Source organism: Zingiber officinale, chromosome 7B, assembly GCF_018446385.1.
Source record: "Zingiber officinale cultivar Zhangliang chromosome 7B, Zo_v1.1, whole genome shotgun sequence".
NCBI lineage: Eukaryota > Viridiplantae > Streptophyta > Magnoliopsida > Zingiberales > Zingiberaceae > Zingiber > Zingiber officinale.
Window position 1 is genome coordinate 120,056,437 of NC_055999.1, and position 22,561 is coordinate 120,078,997.

Consider the following 22,561-nt stretch of genomic DNA (forward strand, 5'->3'; position numbering starts at 1 on the left):
AATTAGAGAGTGTTAAATGGACTAGATCACCCATGACCTAATCTTGCATGAACATAAACAAGCCATAGGAAAGGAAGTGAAGAATAGACTGCAGGAAAATAGACTGGGTTCAGCAACTTGTGTGAGCTAGCGTTGGGTGGTACGTGCTTGGCAACACTATACAAGAAAATAGACTGCAGGAAAGCAAAAAATAAAAAGAGAAAAACTACCAGACAAGGCGCGATGGCAATTGAATCCATAACAAGTCATATGGAAAACTATCTTTGCAATCGGTTTATTTTCTTCGGTGACGTTGTAGTTCAGGAAAAGGGAAACTGATAGTTGGAAATTCCGGTTATCCACCAATATGTACCTAAAATTTCAAACACATCAAGATTAGTAGACCTAGGAAAAGAAGTGAAGAATCAAGAAAACAAATCTACCATGTCCAAATCCCTATATGAAAAAACGTTGAATCGGAGACGATCAACGTTATCTATTTTCCACTGTGCAAGCCTCGACATCGTCCTCATAGGTTGGGGTGAGCATTTGGTTAATTCGGTACATAAATTAACTGAATTAATCGAAAATCGATTTAATGTTGGCTAATCGAATCTAATCAAAATTTTGTTAAAACCGAAGTAAATTAAAAATAGGTTATATTGGTTAACACCGAATTAACTGAATTTGTTTAAAAAAATAATATAAAAAAATTTATACAAAATTAACCGAATGCTCACCCCTGCCCACAACCATCTGTCTGAATGACTCCTCCCACCTATCGCTATTGCAATGCAGCCGGAAAGATGGGTAACAAATTAGGGTGACCATTCGGTTAATTCGGTATATAAATTAACCGAATTAATCAAAAACTGATTTAATGTTGGCTAACCGTATCTAATTAAAATTTTGTTAAAACCGAATTAACCGAATCAAATTAAAAATAGTTTATATTGGTTAACAACGAATTAACTGAATTTACTTTAAAAAATAATATAAAAAAATTATACAAAATTAATATAAAGTTAATCGAATGCTCACCCATGCTCATAACCATATGTCTAAACGACTCCTCCCACTTATCGCTATTGCAATGCAGACGAAAGATGGGTAACAGGTTCAACTGCAGTCTAATTTATAGAAAAAAAAAACCAAAGTTAATATAAATAAAATAAAATAAAAAATTATGAGCATTTTATTTTATTAACGCATAAGAAATTATATTTTAAAACTTAATTGAAGCATAGGGTTTAGTATAATTCATCAGACACTGTATTAATTTTTTCACGATATCATAAATTAAAAATTAAATACTTTTATAATTATATTTGTTTAAATGAAATTGGTTTGCACTTGTGGTGAAGATGGAAGACTTAAGATTTTACACATATTTAGTGCTTATTGTTCGAATCTCATAATTATCATCATTTTTTTAGTGAGTATTTGGAACATAGAAGCAAGAGTATTTTGAACATAGAATATATAAATTCTTAACAAATATAATAGGAAAATTAATAATCTAAGATTTAGATATTATACATTGGAAAGAGCAAAAAATGAAGTAACAACTGATAGAAAACTCATGTTTAAGTTATGGAATACAGGAAAGAGTAAAGCAAGAAATGGAGTATGCATTGTTGTAGATAGTTTATTAAAAAATGAAGTTGTTGGAATAGTTAGAAAAGAGGATAGAATTAACATAATTAGCGTATATGCACCGCAAGTAGGATTAGATGAAACTACCAAATCAAGGTTTTGGGACGACTTAGATGAAATATTACAAAATATTTCTCTAAATGAAATGATTTTAATAGGAGATGATCTAAATGAGCATGTTAGAGTGAAAAATGAGGAATATGAGAGGATACATGGGGGTTATGGGTTTGAAACAAGAAATGAGGAAAGGAAAATTATATTAGATTTTACGTTAGCATATGACCTTATATTAGCTAATATATTTTTTAAGAAAAAAGAAGAATACTTAGTCATGTTCAAAAGTGAAAATAATAAATCACAAATAGACTTTCTTATGGTTAGGAAGAAGGATAAAAAGATTTGTAAAGATTACAAAGTCATCTCTGGAGAAAGCTTAACTACCTAACATAGGTTAGTAGCGTTGAATATATGACTTAAACATAGTATCAATAAAAAGAAAATATATACGACTCCTAAAATTAAATGGTGGAAGTTAAATGATGGAAAACAAAATATATTTAAGGAGAAGATATGAGTACAAGTATTAGGTGAAATATACGGTGATTCTAATATGACATGAGATAAGATAGTATCAAAGTTGAAAATAATAGCTAAGAGTGTAGTCGGTGAGTCAAAGGGACATGCACCACTAAAAAAGAAATTTTGGTAGTGGAATGAGAAAGTACAAGAAAAAGTGAAGGAAAAAATAAATAACTTATAAGTAATTATATATTTATAAGAATGAGGAAAACTTTAAAAAATATATACAATAGTCAATAAAGAAGCTAAAAGGGTAGTAAATGAAGTAAAGAATGAAACTTTTAAATGATTATATCAAAAATTAGATACAAAAGAAGGGAAAAGAGACATTTATAGAATAGCTAAAGTGAGAGAAAAGAAGGCAATAGATCTTATCCAAATAAAATATATTAAAAATGAATGTAATAGAGTACTAGTAAACGATGAAGAAGTAAAAGAGTGACAGAAGATGTATTTTCCTCAACTTTTTAGTAAAAGTTTAGATGTCCAACTTAACTTAGATAATTTAAATATGTCAAATGAGCATAGAAATTTAAATTTTTATCATAGAATTCAAACTTTAGAAGTATAACAAGTTTTAAATGGGATGCATAATGAAAAAACCACTGGACCAGATGATATTCCAATAGAAGTATGAAACTGTCTAGGGAAATAAGGTATTAAATGACATATAAAATTATTTAATATGATATTGAAAACAAAAAAAAAATCTGATCAATGGAGGATAAGTACTCTAGTTCCCTTATAAAAAAATAAGAGTGACGAATAAAATTATGCAAACTATAGGGGTATTAAACTATGAGTCATACCATGAAACTTTAGGAAAAAGTAATAGAAAAAATATTAAGAAAGGAGATCAAGGTAATCGAAAATCAATTTGGGTTCATGCATGAAAGGTCGACAATAGAAGCTATATATCTTCCTATACAATTAATTAAAAAATATTGGGAGCAAAACAAAATCTATACATGGTATTCATTGACTTAGAAAAAGTTTATGATAGAGTTCTAAGAGAAATTATTTAGAGAATTCTAGAAAAGAGAGGTGTTAGCGTAACATATATTGAACTAATTAAGAATATGTATAAGGGTATAACAACTGAAATAAAGACTTCAGGCGGAGTAACTAAAACATTTCCAATAAAGATAGGGTTACATCAAGGATCAGCTCTAAGTCTCTATCTTTTTACACTAATTATGGGTGAACTCACTGCACACATTCAAGACATAGTACCATAGTGCATGTTGTTTGCAAATGATATTGTTTGGTAGATGAAACATGCACGTGAAGAAGTAAATGTTGAATTAGAATCTTGGTGGAAAATACTAGAAGGGAAAGGTTTTAGATTCAGTAGAATAAAGATAAAATATATAAAATTTAAGTTTAGTAATATTAGACATACTGAAACAATTGTTAAGATATGAAATAACGAGTTGTCCGGAATTGAGAGCTTTAGATATTTAGAATTATTTTTGTAAAATGATAGGAGGGATTGAGAGAGATGTCCTGCATATAGTAATAATAAAATAAGATAAAATTTATTTAAATATAGATGATGATATAGTAGGAGATAGAGTTCAATGACCTAAAAGGATCCATATAGCCGACCCCACTTAGTAGAATAAAGCTTGGTTATTGTTGTGTATATAATTGAGGAATATATTAATTATTGATATTTTATTATTTTTTTAAATGTATGACTCATGGGTAGAGCTAAGCCCATGCCACATTAAATAATGTTGCTCAGCTACCTAAGCCCTAGAAAGGCGTCTTTCCATAAAGGAGTTCATAGAGGAAGATACCATACGTCTCCACAACACTCATGGCCTTTGCCGTTGATGATTTCATGGCCTAAATTCTCGTGAGTCCCAACAAAGGATATCAATCGGGTAGTGGTTAGTTTGACCACAAGTTTTGGCAGTGTGGCAACCTACTGCCACGGTGTCTCGGCCCATGATTTTCTTGTCTTTTTCTTGTTCATGGGGAAATAGTCTTGGTATAAAGAATGTAGTCTCAACATAATGTTGCTCGGTTGCCTGAGCCCTTGAGAGGCGTCTTCCCATAAAGGAGTTCATGGAGGAAGATACCAAATGTCCACCAGTCCACAACACTCATGACCTTCACCTTTGATTATTTTAGGGGATAAACACTCATGAGTCCCAACAAAGGACATCAATCGGGCAGTGGTTGGCTCGACCACACGTTTCGGCAATGTGGCAACCTGCTGCCATCGTGTCTCGGCCCCATGATTTTCTTGTCTTTTATTGTTCATGGGGAAATAGTCTTGGTATAAAGCATGCGGCCTGAACACAAACTGAAGTAGGCTCAGGCTTGCTGGCTAGATACAAAATGCACCATTTGTACATTTGGAAGGATCTGAGTAAAGTGATTGATGCAGGAGGTAATCGGAGGGTGTCACATGGTTAAGGTGGTCAATTATTTTGCTTAGGTGGTAGTTAAAGTCAACAAAGAGTCCTCCCTAATTATGCAATACTCTGTCAACACCATGCAACCCTAACTCTAAGCAATCTTGACTCCGTATCACTCTGGGACCATAATTAGCCTTGACTCCACACAGCCCTGACTCCATATCACTCTCGGACCAGAATCATCCTTGACTCCAAACTACCCTCGCTCCATGTCAACTTCGATTATGGATCACCCTGACTAACAAAAGCAGTACACCTGACTACTGGCAACCAAGTTGATAAAATGTTGCTCACTGAAGACACGAACAACGTTGTCATTATCCCTCGAAGAACGTGAAAAACACCATCGTTTAATCTGGGAAAGGTGGGTAACATAGTTATTCATTTCAGAAAATGTGGGTAACACAAGCATGGATCTTGGGACACATGAAGAACGTGAGAGTATAGACGGCATTTTATAAAATATAGCCTGCTCCTGCGGACGAAGGTACACGCACATACATCCAAAAAATCTTAAACTACTATTCTTCTCTCTTCCTCCTCTTTCTCCCAAAAATTGATTTGAGCGTCAGAGTGGTTACACTAGGGAATTCCCCGATCATCATTCTAATCTTCTCTTTCTCGTCTCCTCCTATTCAAACTCTGATTGGTCTCTCCACAAATCCTTATAGTTGCTAGGCGATCGATGACAAAGTCAACATCGACACCTACTCATCGGTGGCTCATTTGTCGACAGTCTCAAGCAGGATCAAATTGATGTCGTCTATGGGAATACTGAATTAAGTCATGAACTGAGACATTGAGATGGACGACACCGGAAGACCCAATGTCATTATCATGACAGCGGATAATTTTAACAAGTTAGTTGCTATCACGGTGCAAACAATGTTGCAAGGACATCCCCGACAACCAACACCACCTGCCCCCAATCCTCTAAACGAGACATCATCCCGGTCTATTGAAGCACTGTAAGCACCACACCAAAGCTCGACTAGGCCAGCTAGAATGCCTCAAGGGGCGATCCCCGCTCTAATTGGCGTGTAGTCTGAGCGAGAATCGTCCTTGGAATCCTCGGGAGAGACCCCACATCGAGACCCTTTGAAAGGGAAAGCTCTCGCATTGGGTAGAGCAAAGGCCCCCCAGAGGCCCTCTATTCTCAAAAGACATCCTTCAAGATGAATTGGTTCGACATTTCTGAGCATTGTAGATTGGGGAATTCAATATAACAACCGACCCCGAGGACTATATATGAAAGTTTGAAAACGTCTATCTACTTCATCAATACACAGATGACATCAAGTGTCAATTATTTTTTATGAATCTCTCGAGCTCAATGCAAAGATAGTTCAATCATCTTCCCGCTTTCTCCATTTGAACATTCGAGAAATTTAAGGCTATGTTCATACAACACTTTGTCACCAGTTGAATGTATCAAAAAACTCCATAATGACATGTTTGCCCTTAAGCAAAAGCCTAAGGAACCTTTGAGGGAGTACTTACAACAGTTTAATCAGATAGTCGTGGATGCTCCTTTAGTTCCCTTGGAGGTATAGGTCAGTGTCTTCTCATAAGACCTAATAGACGAGGAGTTTTTCAAGTCTTTGGTAAAGAAGCCTCTAGTTGATTTCGATAGTCTACAAGCCCAAAGACTCAAATATGTTTAAGTGGAGGAAATCCAATCGGTAAAGATAAGGGAAGTTTTGGGTCCAATTGCTATTCTACTTAATTGGATCTCAAACCTCTCCTACTTCTGTTGTGGAATAGGGAACTTGTGAACCAAAGAGGAGAAAAAATAGTGCAGGTGATAGAAAGTGCCCCTACATCTACTTGATCTGAGTCAGGTCAAGAACCTCTCGAAGTGGATCGTTACTGTGCCCATCATCAATCGGATACCCATTTTACTCGAATGTCGCAATAGCATGTGAGAGAATTACGACGAGTGGCTGATCAATGAAAAGTGAATTAGCGCCCGCTAAATAGAAGAAAGTCTCCCGAGCTCTACCGGTGTCCTCATCACCCTGAACGTGATACTACTACTGACCGTCATTAGGATCGGCGATCTCACTCCCCCCAATAGGGAACATCAAAGCTCCTTTCGATCTCATGGGGGAAGGATTAGAAGAAAGACAAAGATAACACAGGTAAAAAGAAGATATGTTTGTGTAGGGTAATGAGGGTTAAAAAATTAAATTTTAAAACAGTTCTTTAAAAAAACCTCATAAACAAATTCAGATTATCTTAATATTATTTACTTAATTTACCACACACACTTACAAACAAATTTTTTAAAGTTGACTTTGAATTAGTTTACAAATAATCTAGCTTTTCATTTTAAATGCTATCTTTTCAATTTTATTCTATTTCACATATTAAATTGTAAAAAATAGAAATTCAAAATTTATTAATGATATATAAAAATAAAATAATTAAAAAGTTATAGATACAATTGGAAGTTAAAGAGTAAAATTGGAATGGATAACATTCTATTTTTATTATATTATTAATAGAGATTGAATTTGTATATTTTTTATCTTTTATTATATTATTGATGAAATATAATATAACTTTTGAATATTATTTATAAATTTTGAATTTATATTTTTAGTAAAAATTAATCCTCCAAACCTCTTATTGTTAAAATTTTTTTAAAAAAAGTAAAGATTCTTTTTTGGCAATTGAATAAATCAAAATTATAAATATTTATTTCTATTTTAAAAGGGCATTAAATGATTCGCAATTCATATTCCTCCGGTTTCTTTATTACGATCGAGGGTTTCCTTGCGACGGCGCAGTCCCTTCTCCGCAACGATCTCCTGTGTCGGAAGCGAAGAAGAAGGAGAGAACAGAGGCAGAAAGATGGCTGATGGCGAAAACAATGGGAGCAACAAGGTGAAACTCTTATCGCGGCTGGCGCAATGGACGGTCGAGAACCTCTCCTTCAACGACAGTCGCCGCTCGGACGCTTTCAAGATCGGAATCTGGAAGTGGTCTGTTTCTCTCTCTCTCTCTTTTTGTCAATTTTTTGAGCCTATTCGGTAGCTTCTTCCCTTCCTAGGTCGAAATCTGAAATTTTGATTTTGTAACCTTCAGGTGTTTGATCGTCGATAATGAGGATACTAAATTCTCCATCCGGCTCGTTCCCGATCCCAATTGCATCACCGAGGATAAACAACCCATCGCCAAGATCATGATCCATCTCGACTGCACTGGTTCTATTGATAGTCACTATGTCTCCCCTGGTATTCTTCCTCTTTTTAGAAATGCCTCTTCAAACTCATGAAATGCTGGATCAGGTCTTTTATCTCATCGATGTTTTATTTGTCAATAACTATTATTGAAGGACTTCATCTAGTATCCAGTGGAGCAGTAACACAATGTTTCTTCTTTTATTAGAGAAGACCTCACCTGATATTATTTTGGTTTACATTATTAGAGAAGAAATTTTTTGAATTATAAATCATATCTTAGATTTAGTGGATTTTACTGTCTTTTATGGGTTTAAGTTAGTAATCTAATGGACTTTGTTGTTTGTTTGTTTGTTTTATAGTTCCTTACCTTATCAATGTTCATAACTTTTTAATTTATTTATTTGCAGTTTATGAGAAGTTGTTCAAGACTGAAAAAGAGTGTATTTGGCATGTGGAACCTGTTTCTCGTTCGAGTGTTAGAATTGAAGTCAAATTTCTGAATTTAAAGATATCTAACTCGAATGTAGGTACTTTTTTTTTTATTAATATATGTTAACTAAAACCTAGTTACCAACACAATTGATTCTATGTCATTCACAGGATATTACAAGCCCTTTAATATGGTCGGATGATAGCTTGCCTTGGGATTATACCAGCAAAATCACCTTATGTTCCATCTCTCGTATGTTTCAAGAGAGCATTCATACTGATGTTACAATCGAAACTTTGGATGGTTCCTTGAAAGCTCACAAAGCCGTGCTTGCTTCAAGTTCGCCGGTGTTCAAGCAGATCTTTTTGGACGATCTCGAGGAGAAACAATCGTCCACAATAAAAATAGAGGATATGTCAACTGATGCATGCTCGGCTCTTCTGGAATACATGTACGGGACTATTAAACAAGACAATTTCTTGAAGCATCGCCTTCCGTTGCTGGCCGCTGCAGACAAGTACAATTTGCAAGACCTTAGAAAGTGCTGCGAGGAAATGCTTATGGAAGATATTGATTCGAGTAACGTCTTTGAGAGGCTTCAAGAGGCATGGAAGTACAAGCTTAACGACTTGGTGGAGGACTGCTTCATATACTTGTTTGATTTCGGGAAGGTGCATGATTTGAGAGAAGAGCTAGATGATTTCTTTCTCCATGCCGATCGAGAACTATTGCTGGAATTCTTTAAAGAATCTGCTGCTGCTACTTGAAGTGTTGATTGCAGTTGTGGCAGTGTTAATTGCGAACAGACTAAGATTTGCTATTTGCTTACAGACTTGTATATAAGAAGAGGTTTGGTCTTTGAACAAAGTATTTTTTTTTCAGTTCTTGACTAAAATTGGTATGAATTTATACTTTAAATTCCAACTTGTTGAATTAAATATAGATCATTATAGAGAGTAAAATAATGAGTGGTTTAGTGTGGCACGATAGGACAAGCGGCACGTACTCTAATGTTGCTGCATTCTCGTCTTGTGCCCTAACCTTCTCTCTCGCAATACCTCACGATCGGCATCCCTCTCGGTGCTCTTCTCAGTGGCATCGCCATCGTCCAGATCTATAGGGCACCCAATTGGACTCGAGGGGCGGATCCTCTGGTCCGCAAAGGCTGGACCATGAATTGGTCCAGCCTTTGCATTGAGGCTTATTGTCTCCCACCAATCCCCTTGTCCCGGTCCAGGAGCGGACCAGGATAAAGGGATCAGAGGATCCGGTCCTAGATGGAAGGAAGAACCTGATCATTCTATCGGACTTTATCTTGTCATCTTCATCATATCTGAAGTGGAGAGTTCTATCTTCTTCATAGTTGTATTCAGATCGGATTAAGGTAAGATTTGTTCAGCATCGGATTGATACAGATTTGATTTCATTTTTGTGTTAGCTTGATTAACCAATTGATGATGATGAGATGCGTTTGGAATTGGAATTTGAGCTGATTAAGTTGTGTTTAATTGTAAATCATGGATTGATTTGAATATTGTAACCGATTTAGTATCGGTTCACGTATGGTTGATGAGAGTTTGATTTCATATTTCGTGGTTGGTTTATTTAGTGGATAAGTTGAATATGAATTGTTAAATGAAAATGTTGGTTTTCAATTGGTGGAGTGAAAGCAGGATTAACAGTAGGGTTGGTTAGGATTGATTATGGATTGGATCAATTGAAACCTAGTTGACCACTTCGGATTGATCGAATTTGGGATTCAGTTTATTTATTTGGTCTTGGGATTCAGTTTAACTAGATGATAGATGAGTAGCTAAAATATACCTTTTGATGCAGGACTCTGATTTAAAACGTGGGAGGTATTTGATATGAGCTATGATAAAGACTGGTACTTCCTGCTTTATCTCTTTAGTATTTTGACCTTAGTACATGAGTTATATGTTCAAATAATTATTATATTTATCTTGACTTTACTTGTATTTTTTCTGAATTTGATACTTATAACTTTCAATTATATCTATAACTTTTTAATTATTTTATTTTTATATATTATTAATAAATTTTGAATTTATATTTTTCACAATTTCATTATTTTTATTTTTTTAAAATCATTAGAATATGTGAAATAGAATAAAATTGAAAAGATACCATTTAAAATGAAAAATTAGATTATCTGTAAAGTTATTCAAAGTCAACTTAAAAAAATTGTTAGTAATTATGCGTGGTAAACTAAGTAAATGATATTAAGATAATCTGAATTTATTTATCATTAGATAATTAGACAATTGAATAGAAAATATGTAAATATTTATTTATTTTTCTTTTTTGATTTCTAAATTATTAATTCCTAAATACTTTCTCTAGTGACTTTTTTCTTTTAATGCCTTGAATTGTATCGACTCTATCTAGTGGGATAAAATTTTATTATTGTTGTTGTATCTTATATTATATCCAACGGTCCTTGGATATGGAAAAAAGGTGATTGGTTCACCCCAGCCCAGTATTCCCGTTAATCTGTCCTTAGGTCAATACAGAAGAGGTAAATCACAAGTGACTACTAGCCATTTGTGCAAGTGGTCAAGGTATGGGGGAGGACATGCTCAGATGTGTTGAATTTCGACTCCAAGATCTAGACCTTATATGACAACACCTCGTCTTAACTATCGCACCGTCCAAAGGGACCATTTGGGTCCTTGGATGTGACAAAAGATGATTCGTTCATCCCAGCGCCCTCGTCAATCCGTCTGGGCCAACACGGATGAGATAAATCATAGATGACTATTAACCATTAGTACAAATGATAAGATATGAGAGAGAGCATACTTAGACAAACTAGTTTCGATCCCAATACCTCTTAAGGTAACACCCATAACCTTTAGGCCCTTGCATGCGCTATATATCAGATACTTTCCAGTTCACCTGAATGGCTTATATATGTTTAAAAAAAAAAAAAAATTGTAATCATGTCGATGAACATTGGCCTTGACCAATTTTTTATTTTTTTTTAAATTATTCCTTCAAAAGAGCAGATTGCGATCGAAAGAGCTCATCTAATGTTCTTACAGTTTTATGGCTTCAAATCTGTGTTTATTGTTGGACCAGGTTGTTATTGTAGAATCAAATACTAATGTACAAGATAAAAGTGATTGAACAATCTAGTTGTTGGATCACAAAAGTGATTGTATCACTTGTAAATGAGCTGAGTTATATTTATATTTATTTCTTTCCTTATCGGCGATGTTGTATGTTTTTATGCAATAACAATCAAGTCTTTTTTCATTAGATGAAGTCTATTGTATGAATCCTAATTTGGATAAAATTAATATTGATCTAACATGTGAAATTTATATGATTATTTATTTTTAATATATTATGGATAATTATTTTTATTTTATATAAGTTAATAAATAAACTATTTATGAGTTATATTTATAAATATTAATTAATCCATTTAATTACTACTTAAGTAGTTTGTTTGTTTATATATATTTGTTTTACTTAAGTAGTTTGTTTGTTTATATATATTTGTTTAGAGCGAATATAAATAAACTTTTATGTATTCTAACATTAAATTTGTTTATAAACATTTAATTTTATCCACTTCCTATTTATCCCCTTAGATTTCATGGCAACTCAAAACATGGAGAAATTTTAAATTTATATTATTCATTAACAATACAATACTTTCTGTGCTTGTCTTGTTAAAAGAATTAATATATTTTAAATTTGTATTTTTTTTACATTTTCTCATAAAAACAATTTATATTTTGAAATATTTTTATTAAAGATAGACAAGATAGAGTTGCATTATTGTTCAATTTTTAATTTAAATAAATTGAACTAATAAAATATTACGAGATAGTTGGATCTATGATATCGAAATATCATGTTGTTTTGTAATATTTTAAGTACAAAACTAAAGGAAAAAGTATCAAAGGTGATCTAAATGGGCTGGCGATTGACTTTGGATCAAAGGTGATTCACACACAACATAATTAGCCATTCAGATTTTAAGTTTAATTTTAATTTTATGTTTATTTTTCTTAAAATTTTAAGTTAAAAGTTTAATTTTAATTTTAAATTTAAGTTTAAATTTTAAGTTTAAAGTTAAAGTTTAATTTTAAATTTAATTTTAAGGTTTAATTTTAATTTTAATTTTAATTTTAAGTTTTATTTTAAATTTTAAGTTTAAATTAATTTTTAAGTTTTAAGTTTTAATTTTAAGTTAATTTAAGTTTTAATTTTAAGTTAAAAATTTAACTTAATTTAATTAGTTTAATTTAATTTAGTTTTGATTTAATTTCATTTATTTTTAATTTCATTTTAGTTAAATTTTAATATTAATTTAATTTAAATTTTAATTGAATTTTAATTTTAGTTTAGTTTTAATTTTAATTTAATTTAGTTCAATTTGATTTTAATTAATTTTATTAAATTTATTTTTAATTTATTTTTTACGTTAATTTTTATTTAAGTTTGATTTTAATTTTTAAGTTTAATTTTAAATTTAATTTTAAAGTTAATTCGATTTAATTTTAAAGTTAATTTAATTTGAATTTAAATTTTATTTAAAGTTAATTTAATTTGAATTTAATTTGATTTAATTTTAAACTTAATTTAATTTGAATTTTAATTTGTTTTGATTTTAAAGTTAATTTAATTTTACTTTAAATTTTAATTTGATTTAATTTTAAAGTTAATTTAAATTTGATTTAAATTTAATTTAATTTGATTTAATTTTAAAGTTAATTTAATTTGAATTTAATTTTAAATAATTTTAAAGTTAATTTAATTTTAATTTTATTTAATTTTAAATTTAATTTAATTTTAAAGTGAATTTAATTTGAATTTTAATTTGATTAAATTTTAAAGTAATTTAGTTTGAATTTAAATTTGATTTAAAGTTAATTTATTTTAATTTAAAGTTAATTTAATTTGAATTTAATTTTAAATAATTTTTAAGTTAAAATAACTTTGAAAATAATTTTTAAGTTAAACTAATTTTTAAGTTAAAATAATTTTTAAGTGAAAATAATTTTTAAGTTAAAATAATTTTTAAAATAAAATTAAAATAATTTGAAATTAAATTTAAATTTAATTTTAATTTGATTTAATTTAATTTAATTTAATTTAAGGCTGGAGTTGTACCTCAATAATGTTCACTTACAATACTGTTGCACCACAATAAATCGATATTATACAATTAATATATATTTTATTAGTTTAATTTATTCGATTTTTTTGTTGGAAATCTAAAATTTTCAATAAAAGTTAAACAAATGGAAAGAATAAATTATTAATTAATTCGATCAAATTAATTGAATTTTTTTAAAATAATATTAGAGATTTAGTGATTAATTAGGGATTTATATGTTTACTTACTTAGAAATTTACGATTATTTTTTTATTTTAGATTATTCTATTTAACCAAATAAAAGATTTTAAAATCTAAAATGCTCTTCTAATAGCAACTAAACTGAACTAAATCTAACAAAAACTTAAATTATTATAGTAAATTTTCACATAAAGAAAAAAAATAATTAATTCAAGAGAATGAAATACAAACTTTTAAAATAAATATTTTAAATAATAAATATAATAGTTTATAGAAATTATAATTAATTTTCTATATATAATAAGATCCTTAATGACATTATCAAACGACTTATACTAGATGATCAAATCAGTCTTATTTATCAGCCGAATTGTATAGTTATTGTCTAATTTTTAAATAAAATTTGAATAAATCGAACTATTAAAATATTATGAGATAGCTGAATCTATGATATAATATCTTGTTGTTTTGTAATATTTTAAGTACAAAACTAAAGTAAAAAATATTAAAGGTGATCTAAATGTACTGGAGATTGATTTTGGATCCTTCCTTATAAAGAGTGAGGGCATCCTGGAGTTGTTTTAATTCCCAAATGCATAATTGAGAAAAGACAACGAGTAAGTCAGCACTTAAATCTAAAATCACAACAATTAGTTTACATGTCTCAAGTAGGGATGAATCCCAAACCGATTGAATTTAAAAGTCCGGTTTAGTTATTTCCTAAATTCATTTTCTTTAAAAAAAATATGGGTTATTTCATAAAATTTGATATTAAAAGTTTTAATTCAATTAAACTAAATAAATTGATATTATCGGAGTTGCACCACAATAGTATTGATTTTTGAAAATTAACATCATAGTTTGATTAATTCAATTTTCGACCGAATTAATAGATATTTTATTAGTTTGATTTATTCAATTTTTGTTGGAAATCAAAAATTTTTAATAAAATTTGAACAAATGGAAATAATAAATTATTAGTTAATTCAAATTTGTACCAAATTAACTGAATTTTTTAACTAATATTAAAGATTTAGTTATTAATGAGGGATTTATATGTTCAAAATTTACCGATTATTTTTTTTATTTTAGATTATTCGATTTAACCAAATAAAATATTTTTTAAATCAAAATCGAGCTAAATTAATCGATATAACTGATTTTTAAAAAAAGATTTAAAATAACTTAAGTGAATTTTTAAATTTGGCAATTAGATTTAATCAAATTTTGCTTCCCTAATAGCACTGAACTAAATCTAACAAAAACTTAAATTATTATTAATTAAATTGTTTGATTTCGGTGTCACTTGTATATCTGTTAAATTATTATTGATTTATCTTTTGTTCACCGTAATGACACATTTAAATTTGTGAATTTGAAGATAATTTTTTTGTCCATATATATTTATCAAAATCTAGTTACTAACATTAGATTTGTTGTAAGATTCAATAGGCTCTTCAATGTGGTTAAAAGATAATTTACCGTTATATTTTTCAATATAAACACTTTATATTGCATATATAATATGTTTAAGAAGAATACGGATTTGATAATTGAAACATTAGATAAATCACTGAATACTCATTGTCAATGTTTCACGGTCATCTATTTTTAACTACATTCATGATTGCAAGGAGAAAGAGTAACCACTAACTATCAATGGAAATACAGTGTCAATAGATAAAGTTTTAACATTTCTTACTTATATATATGAGATAATTAAATAAAAGGATTTGAATAAACATAATCCTTATATTCACACCTATCTATTAGATTTAGTTCGATCTGATTTTAATTTAACACATTCATTTTGTCAGGCGATTAGAAGGAGAAACAAGGGTCAAAATGAGTTTCATGCTACGTTGCAAAAGGTGGAATCGTCATCTTAGCAGCCTCCGGGTCCGGGTCCGGCTCCACAAATATTCAGAAGGGATAAATCATGATTAAACTGGGCGGGAGGGATGACTGGAGGTACTAAGGTGTGCTACCTGTAATTTAGGGAGGAGAGATTCATTTGAGAATTTGAGAAAAATGGTTGATAAAACTCACTTTCTTTTTTAAAACCTAAACGGGTTCAATTATTAAATCGAATCGAATTGGTACTCACATTATTCGACGAAGTCCATCCAAAAAAACAGACGTTGTAATTTTAAGAAATATTTAGTTAAAATCGAATATAAATTGAACTGAATTAATTAAAATCAAATAAATTAAAATTTTTAAATTAATCAAACTAATCTATTTTTTTATAAAAATTGAACAAAATTAAATTTCGGTTAGTTTGATCGAAAACTAAAATTAACCGGATTTTGGGAGATTTAGGGATTTATAACTTCAATTACATAAGAATTTACAGAATTGTTTTCTGTTATTTTAAATTATTCAATTTATTGATTTAAAAATTAAAATCCGATTTATTCAATTTATTAATATTAAAATTAAAATCGAAATCGAACCCAAATGCTTCTCGATTTCTTTTTTATTATTATTATCATTTTTCCCTTTTTTTGAATCGCTTTCAACGACATGAGTTGGCCACGTGGACCTCCCCTTTTGTTCAAGCCAAGCAAATAAAAATTGCTTATAAATAAAAAATACATTCGAGATTTATTTATAAAATTTATTCCCTGTGACCTCAATTTCGATTAAACGTGCTCTATTTAATAGTTTTTTTATATAAAAAAAGGTATAATAACCTTCCATTGCAGTGCAAAACCTTGTGCACGAAAACACAGCACAACAGCTACAGAAAATATATGATTACAATAAATTATCCTAGTAAAAAATTATGCGGTTTCTAATGATCCGAAGCTAACAGAAAAAATAGAGCCTTGACCTTTCGAGCAGTGTACTGGGCATCAAGAGGAAGAAGGGTTAAAATCGAGCCTTGCGCTTTCGAGCAGTGTACTGGGTATCAGGAGGAACGTTATATCCTTTATTCCTCATCTGTTCCTTCTTCTTCAACACCCATTCTCTACCTTTCCCTTTCTTCTTTACCTTCAATTTCTTCCTTGGCCGGTTTCGATCATATACATCAACCTGCATCCAAATACAAATGGACATTTGAGGTATTTGATTTTTGATAGAATCATGCACTTGAAACACTGGATCTGGGGCAATTTACTGTTATTTCTACTGTAAAATCTGAGTAAATGTGCCACTGGATCCCAAACTTACACATACTCCAAACTGAATTGATTAACGGGCAATGCAAGAAATTTTTCTGGATCAAACCAAATTATCGAAATTGAAATACATTTAAACTAAAGGAATGGTTGTAAGTTCTCGACAGACAAACTCCAAGTGTCACTAGACTCACTACAACCTTGTGACTCAAAAATATTTAAGGACATAATCTGGCCTTGCTCAATGATCCTTATTCTAACTTGCTATTGTCCGAATTAAATGGCCATTTAGCTCGGGAGAGTAGGCTCTCTCTAATCGAAGAGCTAAAAAGTGTAATATGTCAGGCCAACCATGGCTCTAAAACATAGTCTAGTTTGGTGTATTTCTTTTTTCTAAACTAGACTAACTACTACCTTGCGACTCAAAAAAAATTCAAGTCAGGATATATCTGACATTGCTAAAAGGTCCTTATTCTAAGTTGGTATTGTAGGGATTTGTTGGACATTAAGTTTGGAAGAGTAGGTTCTCTGCAGCCGAAAAACTAAAAAGCATAAGAATTATGTCAGGCTTAGCATGAAATGAAAGCTTAGTTGGAACTTGGAAGTAAAATTTCCAGAGTACACGTAGTCGAAAATCCATGCCTATTCCTGCCTACATCACCACTGGCATTTTATGAATGCCAGCTATCTAGATACAGTTAAGTCCCCTTGCGACGAGAAAAAAACCAAGTGAGAAAAAGGTATAAGGGAAATTGGTAGCATTGCTAAACATTTTACTGCCTAATGTTACTAAATGATATGAGAATCAATCTAAAAAAGTATGTTAGTCCATGAATTCTTACCATTTGGCTGTCATCAGTGTCAGCATCGCTTTCATTATCTTCACTGCACAGCTCACCATTTTCACCTTTCCCCTTCGGTTGGTAAGTTTGAGCTGAGGGTGGACCACAAGTAAGAACCAGATATTCTTTCCGTGCTTTTGAGCTGTAATTGATATTCATTAGGCATAAATACGGAATCACAGCTGTATAGGAATTGAAGTAGTTTCCTTTGAAATTTGAAGGTAATAAATACATCAAAGACTAGAGAACTATATATAAAAGTACCTTAAGCTCACAAGAAATAAACCGCTGCCTAATAAAACTCAGTTTTAATTTTACAAGACAAAAGGCATTCCTCTTTAATTGTGATGAAATAATTCCCTCCCCAAAAGTGCAGAGTGATCAAATTATTTCGTTTATTGAATTTTACTTGACAGTTTACAAGCCCATTGCTAATGCTTTGGTAGAAAAATCAAGATCAAGCCTTTTATTTTTCCTTGAAGTCAATCATTATTCCACATTTTTTCTTCAAGAAGGAACTATGCTAAAATCATATCCAACTTAAATCTGACTAGAATAGATCACACATCATAGATATCAGATAGGGAGGCAAATTAAAAGAAATAAATATATATAGTTGGTGAAAACTGATATCTGTTATATGTAAAACATAATATGATGGAGTGATATTACACGAACTATAGACATCTAAACCATCAGGAATTATCAGTGCTGAGGGAGGATGTCATAGGGAAAAATATGCCAGAAATTTTAAATAATTGAGAATTTAAATTATGTACCTATGCGGCCAATCAACAACAACACCACCAGAAAAACCAGCTCGCATGGCATAAGTCGAGATCATCTCATTTTGATCCCTGTTTTCTGCATAAAGTTGTAATACAGCTCTTGCCCCTCTAGCCAAACATCGATATAATGTGCCAAAAAATGCCCTAAAAATCACAGTGCTATGAGTTGAGAATAGATGAGAAATTGACTTAAATGAAGTGTATTGTGTAATCAATTGCTTACTTTAGCCTCATTCTTGGCTCATGTGAGGACTTGTCAGCATAGCATAACCACTGAATTTACACAAAAATATGATAAGTTTCACTAATATCAATCCTATTTAACTGTTTGGAGAACAACAGGAGAACAAAAAAATGACAAAAAAAAATAGAGTGCCAAGTTGAATTTTGTAGCTCTCATAATATAAAAGGATTAGCAGTTGAATGAAGTTGATTTTATAGCCACTCCCAAACTTCAAGAAAAGCTTGTTCAACAAAATTTACACTAGAATGCTTTTGTCATTTAAGTACAAAGCTATTCAGTTTGTTTTATGGTTTTGTCTCATTATTGTCCTCCCCCCACCCAAAACAAAATATTAGCTTTTTAAGAAAGAAACAGTAGGGAAGAAATTAACGCACCTGGACTGCCGAAATACTGATCGCACCATCAACAACTCCTGGCCGTAAGCCTAAGCCCTGCAATCAGCCTTTTAGTTAAAATAACTTAACTAAGAAAAATTCCAAGAAACAATTGAGCAAACTTCCAAGTCCATGCATCAGCACTTCAAGGAAAAATAACATAGGATATCAGACTGAAAATAACATAGGGCATCAAACAAAAACCTCAAACTATCATTTACTAACACTAGACAACCTAAATTCAGAATAACGATAAAATATGAAATCCAGAAGTTTTAAAAAAGACAGTCCTTACGAATAAGGAAAATCAGCTGAACGTGAGTAGATTAGTGGTTAAGAGGATCTCAACAAATGAAGTGAAATTAAAATACATGCCCTTGTTCAATTAACCATAATATTAGCCATCAATGCGTATTCACCTGGCCCATATCTGCAAGCAAAAGATCACCCTCTGCTTCACGCTCTAATGCAACATCTGTAGGTAACCACCAATTACACAATATAAATAATGAAAATTTGAACAGCCTCTTAAGATTTAAATGGATTTAGGTACACAAACAAGCTTGATGTAAACAAGAAAGGAAACAACTCACCCAACATTGAACTTGAAATATCATAGCCAATCCAATGGTGCCCATTTTCAGACAGAGTTTCACCACTAAGTCCAGATCCACAGCCTAAGTTACAGAATACATAAAAGTGCAAGGAGAAGAATGAAGAACAGTATGTGAGTATACATGAAGCAGTCTGAAGCCCAATGCACTATAATTGAACAATCGATATAGAAGTGTGAGTATTTACCAACATTAAGGGTTACAAATCATAGATTTATATCAGAACTATTCCATAAAGTGGCAATGGAGTATTTTAACATTGCAATTCTCAAACTACAGTAAAATCAAGCTAAAACTAGTAAATCCCAGTTAACTCAAACCAAACTCTGTCAGGATAAACAAAAAATTAAATGGTATAAATTACTACAACCAAAGAGAACTCATCAAATTAATAAATCATCCCATCAAATACTGTGGAATAAGAAAAACTAAGGAAAATGCACTGTTGAAGCAAAAACCAAAACTTACCAATATCTAGAAGAAGCCTAGGTATGCCATCATTTGGCAAGGCAAGGAGTTCAAGTGCTCGCTCAGATATCTTTGCCTAAAACATATCAATGGACCCAAAGAACCAAAAATCTTGACATCTAAAATCAGAGAAAAGAAATAACCAAGGGAAGAGAAAAGAGGTGAAGAAATCACATACTTGGATTTCAATGATGCGAGACGAAGTTGTATATTTGCGTGCCTCCACCTCATTATAGAATATCTCTGGCGGGGCTTGGAGCTCTGGTCGTGGCATAGCTTCTCTTGCAGACTGTGACACCAACCACTAAGCAGAGTTGTGCTGGCCAATAATCGAGCTATCAGCTATCTCCAATGTCTGAACCTAAACCAGTATGGATAACTTATTATACAAGTATACAGAATCCATTTATCTAATTATTCCTTTACAGGGAAGTTTATAACGAATCAACAGATCGAATTTACCCACTTTATATACAACAAAAGCTTCGAGCTCAAACTCGTATCAACAAGCATAATACAAAAATAACTTAAAAGGATACTCAAAGAATAATAACATGAAATCTGAACATCATCTCCAACTCAAAGTTGATGGGTCATTTTCAATTTTGCTAACCTCGTAATATTTCTCATTCCTAGCCGAGACCTTCATTAAGATTTAATAACAACTTTATTTACCCAATTTAAATAGACATTGAGTAAATAAAATCTAACTTGCAGCTTCCTTTGATTGACAAAAAAACAAAGGTATTTCGTTATCACGAAATGCTCAAGCTAATTGGACCTATAAAAAATGAATTGTAGTTAATCCAAAGTAACTACTTATTTCTGAGCATCAATAAACAATGATTTACCCATTCTTACCACACCACAAGATGGAAAACCTAATGTCCTGTGATTTGGGTTACAAGAGAACGGGTAACTCTCGCTTTGGCAAAGGAGCGATGGCTGAGAGAACAGGACAAATCAATGATGAAGCTGCGGAAACATTGAAAGAAAAGGAAGGAGAACCTTTCTCCTATTCGCGACGGCTGGAAATCGCTGTTGCTGCTGTGAGGAGAGGAAAGACAAGCTTACTACTCCTGATGCTTGGTATTAGTGAATGGGAGAAGAAGAAGAAAGTTGGTTGTTGTTGCTGAATTTCTGGAGAACAGAAAGGAAAAAATAACAAGGGGAAGAAGAAGAGATCGGGGCGGCGGACGGCGGTGTGGGCGATGGGGAGGGGCGCATTAGGTTGGGGGCCGCATTGTTAAAAGTTTGGGGCCGTTAGTTAAATAAATTAGATCTTACAAATCACACCAATCATTTACATTTAGCCAAATAAAATATATAAATATCTTTATAGTATTAAAAATCGTTCCCCGTACTAACTAATTCTAATAAAAATAAAAATAAAAGTATATTAATATTTTTTTTATATAAAAAATAATTTTAAATTTTATTAATAATTTTCACTGTCATTTAGAATTCAAATTCAACTACGATTTATTATTAGAATTTTTTTTATTAATCAATTAAGAATCTAGAGTTTGAGACTCAGCTCAACATATTATTGAGAATTTTGATTTATTATTGAGAATTTTTCTTATTAATTAATTAGAAATATAAAATTTTCTTTAGTTTCAATTGACAACACTGCAAGTAGAGAAATTTCTATAAATACCTTGGATCAGCGTGATCTTAGAAAGTATACTTTTCTCGAATTTTTTTTGCTAAGATCAAGTATGATATTAAAATAATTTTTATAAGGAGGAGTTCGTTCAGTAAATTGTTGCTGGGATTCTTCAGAGTCACCCTAGCACTATTGCATGGATCAAGCACACCTTTATCCAATTTGTGGACGGTCTCATGCAACCAAGGACGGAGCAAATTATTTTCTATAGGCTAATTTTTCTTTTCTTATCATAGTACTCTTATAAAGATCTTTAGTAATTTTGATTAAGTTTAGAGTCTCCTTAAATATTCTAGAATCCTTGAATCTATATAGTTTGATTTTCAATCCTAAATCTTGTAATTTAAGGTGTATTTGGTTGGGGGTATCATTGATAATCTTGGTATATTATGAAAGATAATTTTATTTAATTTAAGTAATCATTGATTCCTGATAATGCAACATCCCCATCATATCAATAATCAGAAAATATAACGCGGAATGGGAAAACCTTAGAAGCCTTAGATTTTCTATGATTATGAAATTAACAAAAAAAAAAAATTTCAAAATTATCCTCCAAGCAAGCAAGCGGCAATGGCGAGCAGGCGGGCACTGTGGAGCAGCGACGACTAAGGCTGGTCATTGTCGGGACAAATTAAAGCAACGACGATGGTTTGCCGAGGAGAGAGTAGCGGCCATAGGCGCACGATTCTCCTCCCAACAGTTCGCGAAGGAGGGAGCAACGACCCAAGGCACACAGTGCCGGCAATTCGCAGAGGAGGCGCCAGCAGTTTGTAGAGGAGGGAGACGTAAACGGCGCCAGTGATTCACAGAGGAGGCGGCACACGCGGTGGAAGGAGCA

General features: G+C 31.6%; 2 protein-coding genes across 2 annotated transcripts; one reads left to right on the forward strand and one right to left on the reverse strand.

Moving 5' to 3' along the window:
• Positions 1-7,386: 7,386 nt before the first annotated feature.
• Positions 7,387-9,142, forward strand: LOC122004820 (BTB/POZ domain-containing protein At1g21780-like). The gene is made up of 4 exons (XM_042559646.1): positions 7,387-7,630; positions 7,734-7,882; positions 8,239-8,354; positions 8,432-9,142. The coding sequence occupies exons 1-4, from the start codon at positions 7,500-7,502 to the stop codon at positions 9,026-9,028; spliced, it is 993 nt and encodes a 330-aa protein (XP_042415580.1). The 5' UTR covers positions 7,387-7,499; the 3' UTR covers positions 9,029-9,142.
• A 7,099-nt stretch (positions 9,143-16,241) lies between these two features.
• On the reverse strand, positions 16,242-21,307 carry LOC122007331 (18S rRNA (guanine-N(7))-methyltransferase RID2-like). The gene is made up of 10 exons (XM_042563184.1): positions 21,060-21,307; positions 20,230-20,412; positions 20,052-20,127; positions 19,563-19,646; positions 19,389-19,444; positions 18,970-19,026; positions 18,575-18,624; positions 18,343-18,495; positions 17,564-17,705; positions 16,242-16,635 (listed from the first exon to the last, which is right to left on the reverse strand). The coding sequence occupies exons 2-10, from the start codon at positions 20,323-20,325 to the stop codon at positions 16,471-16,473; spliced, it is 879 nt and encodes a 292-aa protein (XP_042419118.1). The 5' UTR covers positions 20,326-20,412; positions 21,060-21,307; the 3' UTR covers positions 16,242-16,470.
• Between the last annotated feature and the right edge of the window lie 1,254 nt (positions 21,308-22,561).

What these genes read in the sequence shown, in the direction of transcription:
- LOC122007331 (XM_042563184.1), bottom strand. Translation starts at nt 20,325, where the DNA reads ATGCCACGACCAGAGCTCCAAGCCCCGCCAGAGATATTCTATAATGAG. An exon ending in TATTTCAAGTTCAATGTTGG is followed by an intron (nt 19,445 to 19,562) that starts GTGAGTTGTTTC and finishes GGTTACCTACAG; the next exon opens with ATGTTGCATTAGAGCGTGAA. An exon ending in TGCTTGCAGATATGGGCCAG is followed by an intron (nt 19,027 to 19,388) that starts GTGAATACGCAT and finishes GGCTGATTGCAG; the next exon opens with GGCTTAGGCTTACGGCCAGG.
- LOC122004820 (XM_042559646.1), top strand. Translation starts at nt 7,500, where the DNA reads ATGGCTGATGGCGAAAACAATGGGAGCAACAAGGTGAAACTCTTATCG. An exon ending in AAGATCGGAATCTGGAAGTG is followed by an intron (nt 7,631 to 7,733) that starts GTCTGTTTCTCT and finishes TGTAACCTTCAG; the next exon opens with GTGTTTGATCGTCGATAATG. An exon ending in TAGTCACTATGTCTCCCCTG is followed by an intron (nt 7,883 to 8,238) that starts GTATTCTTCCTC and finishes ATTTATTTGCAG; the next exon opens with TTTATGAGAAGTTGTTCAAG.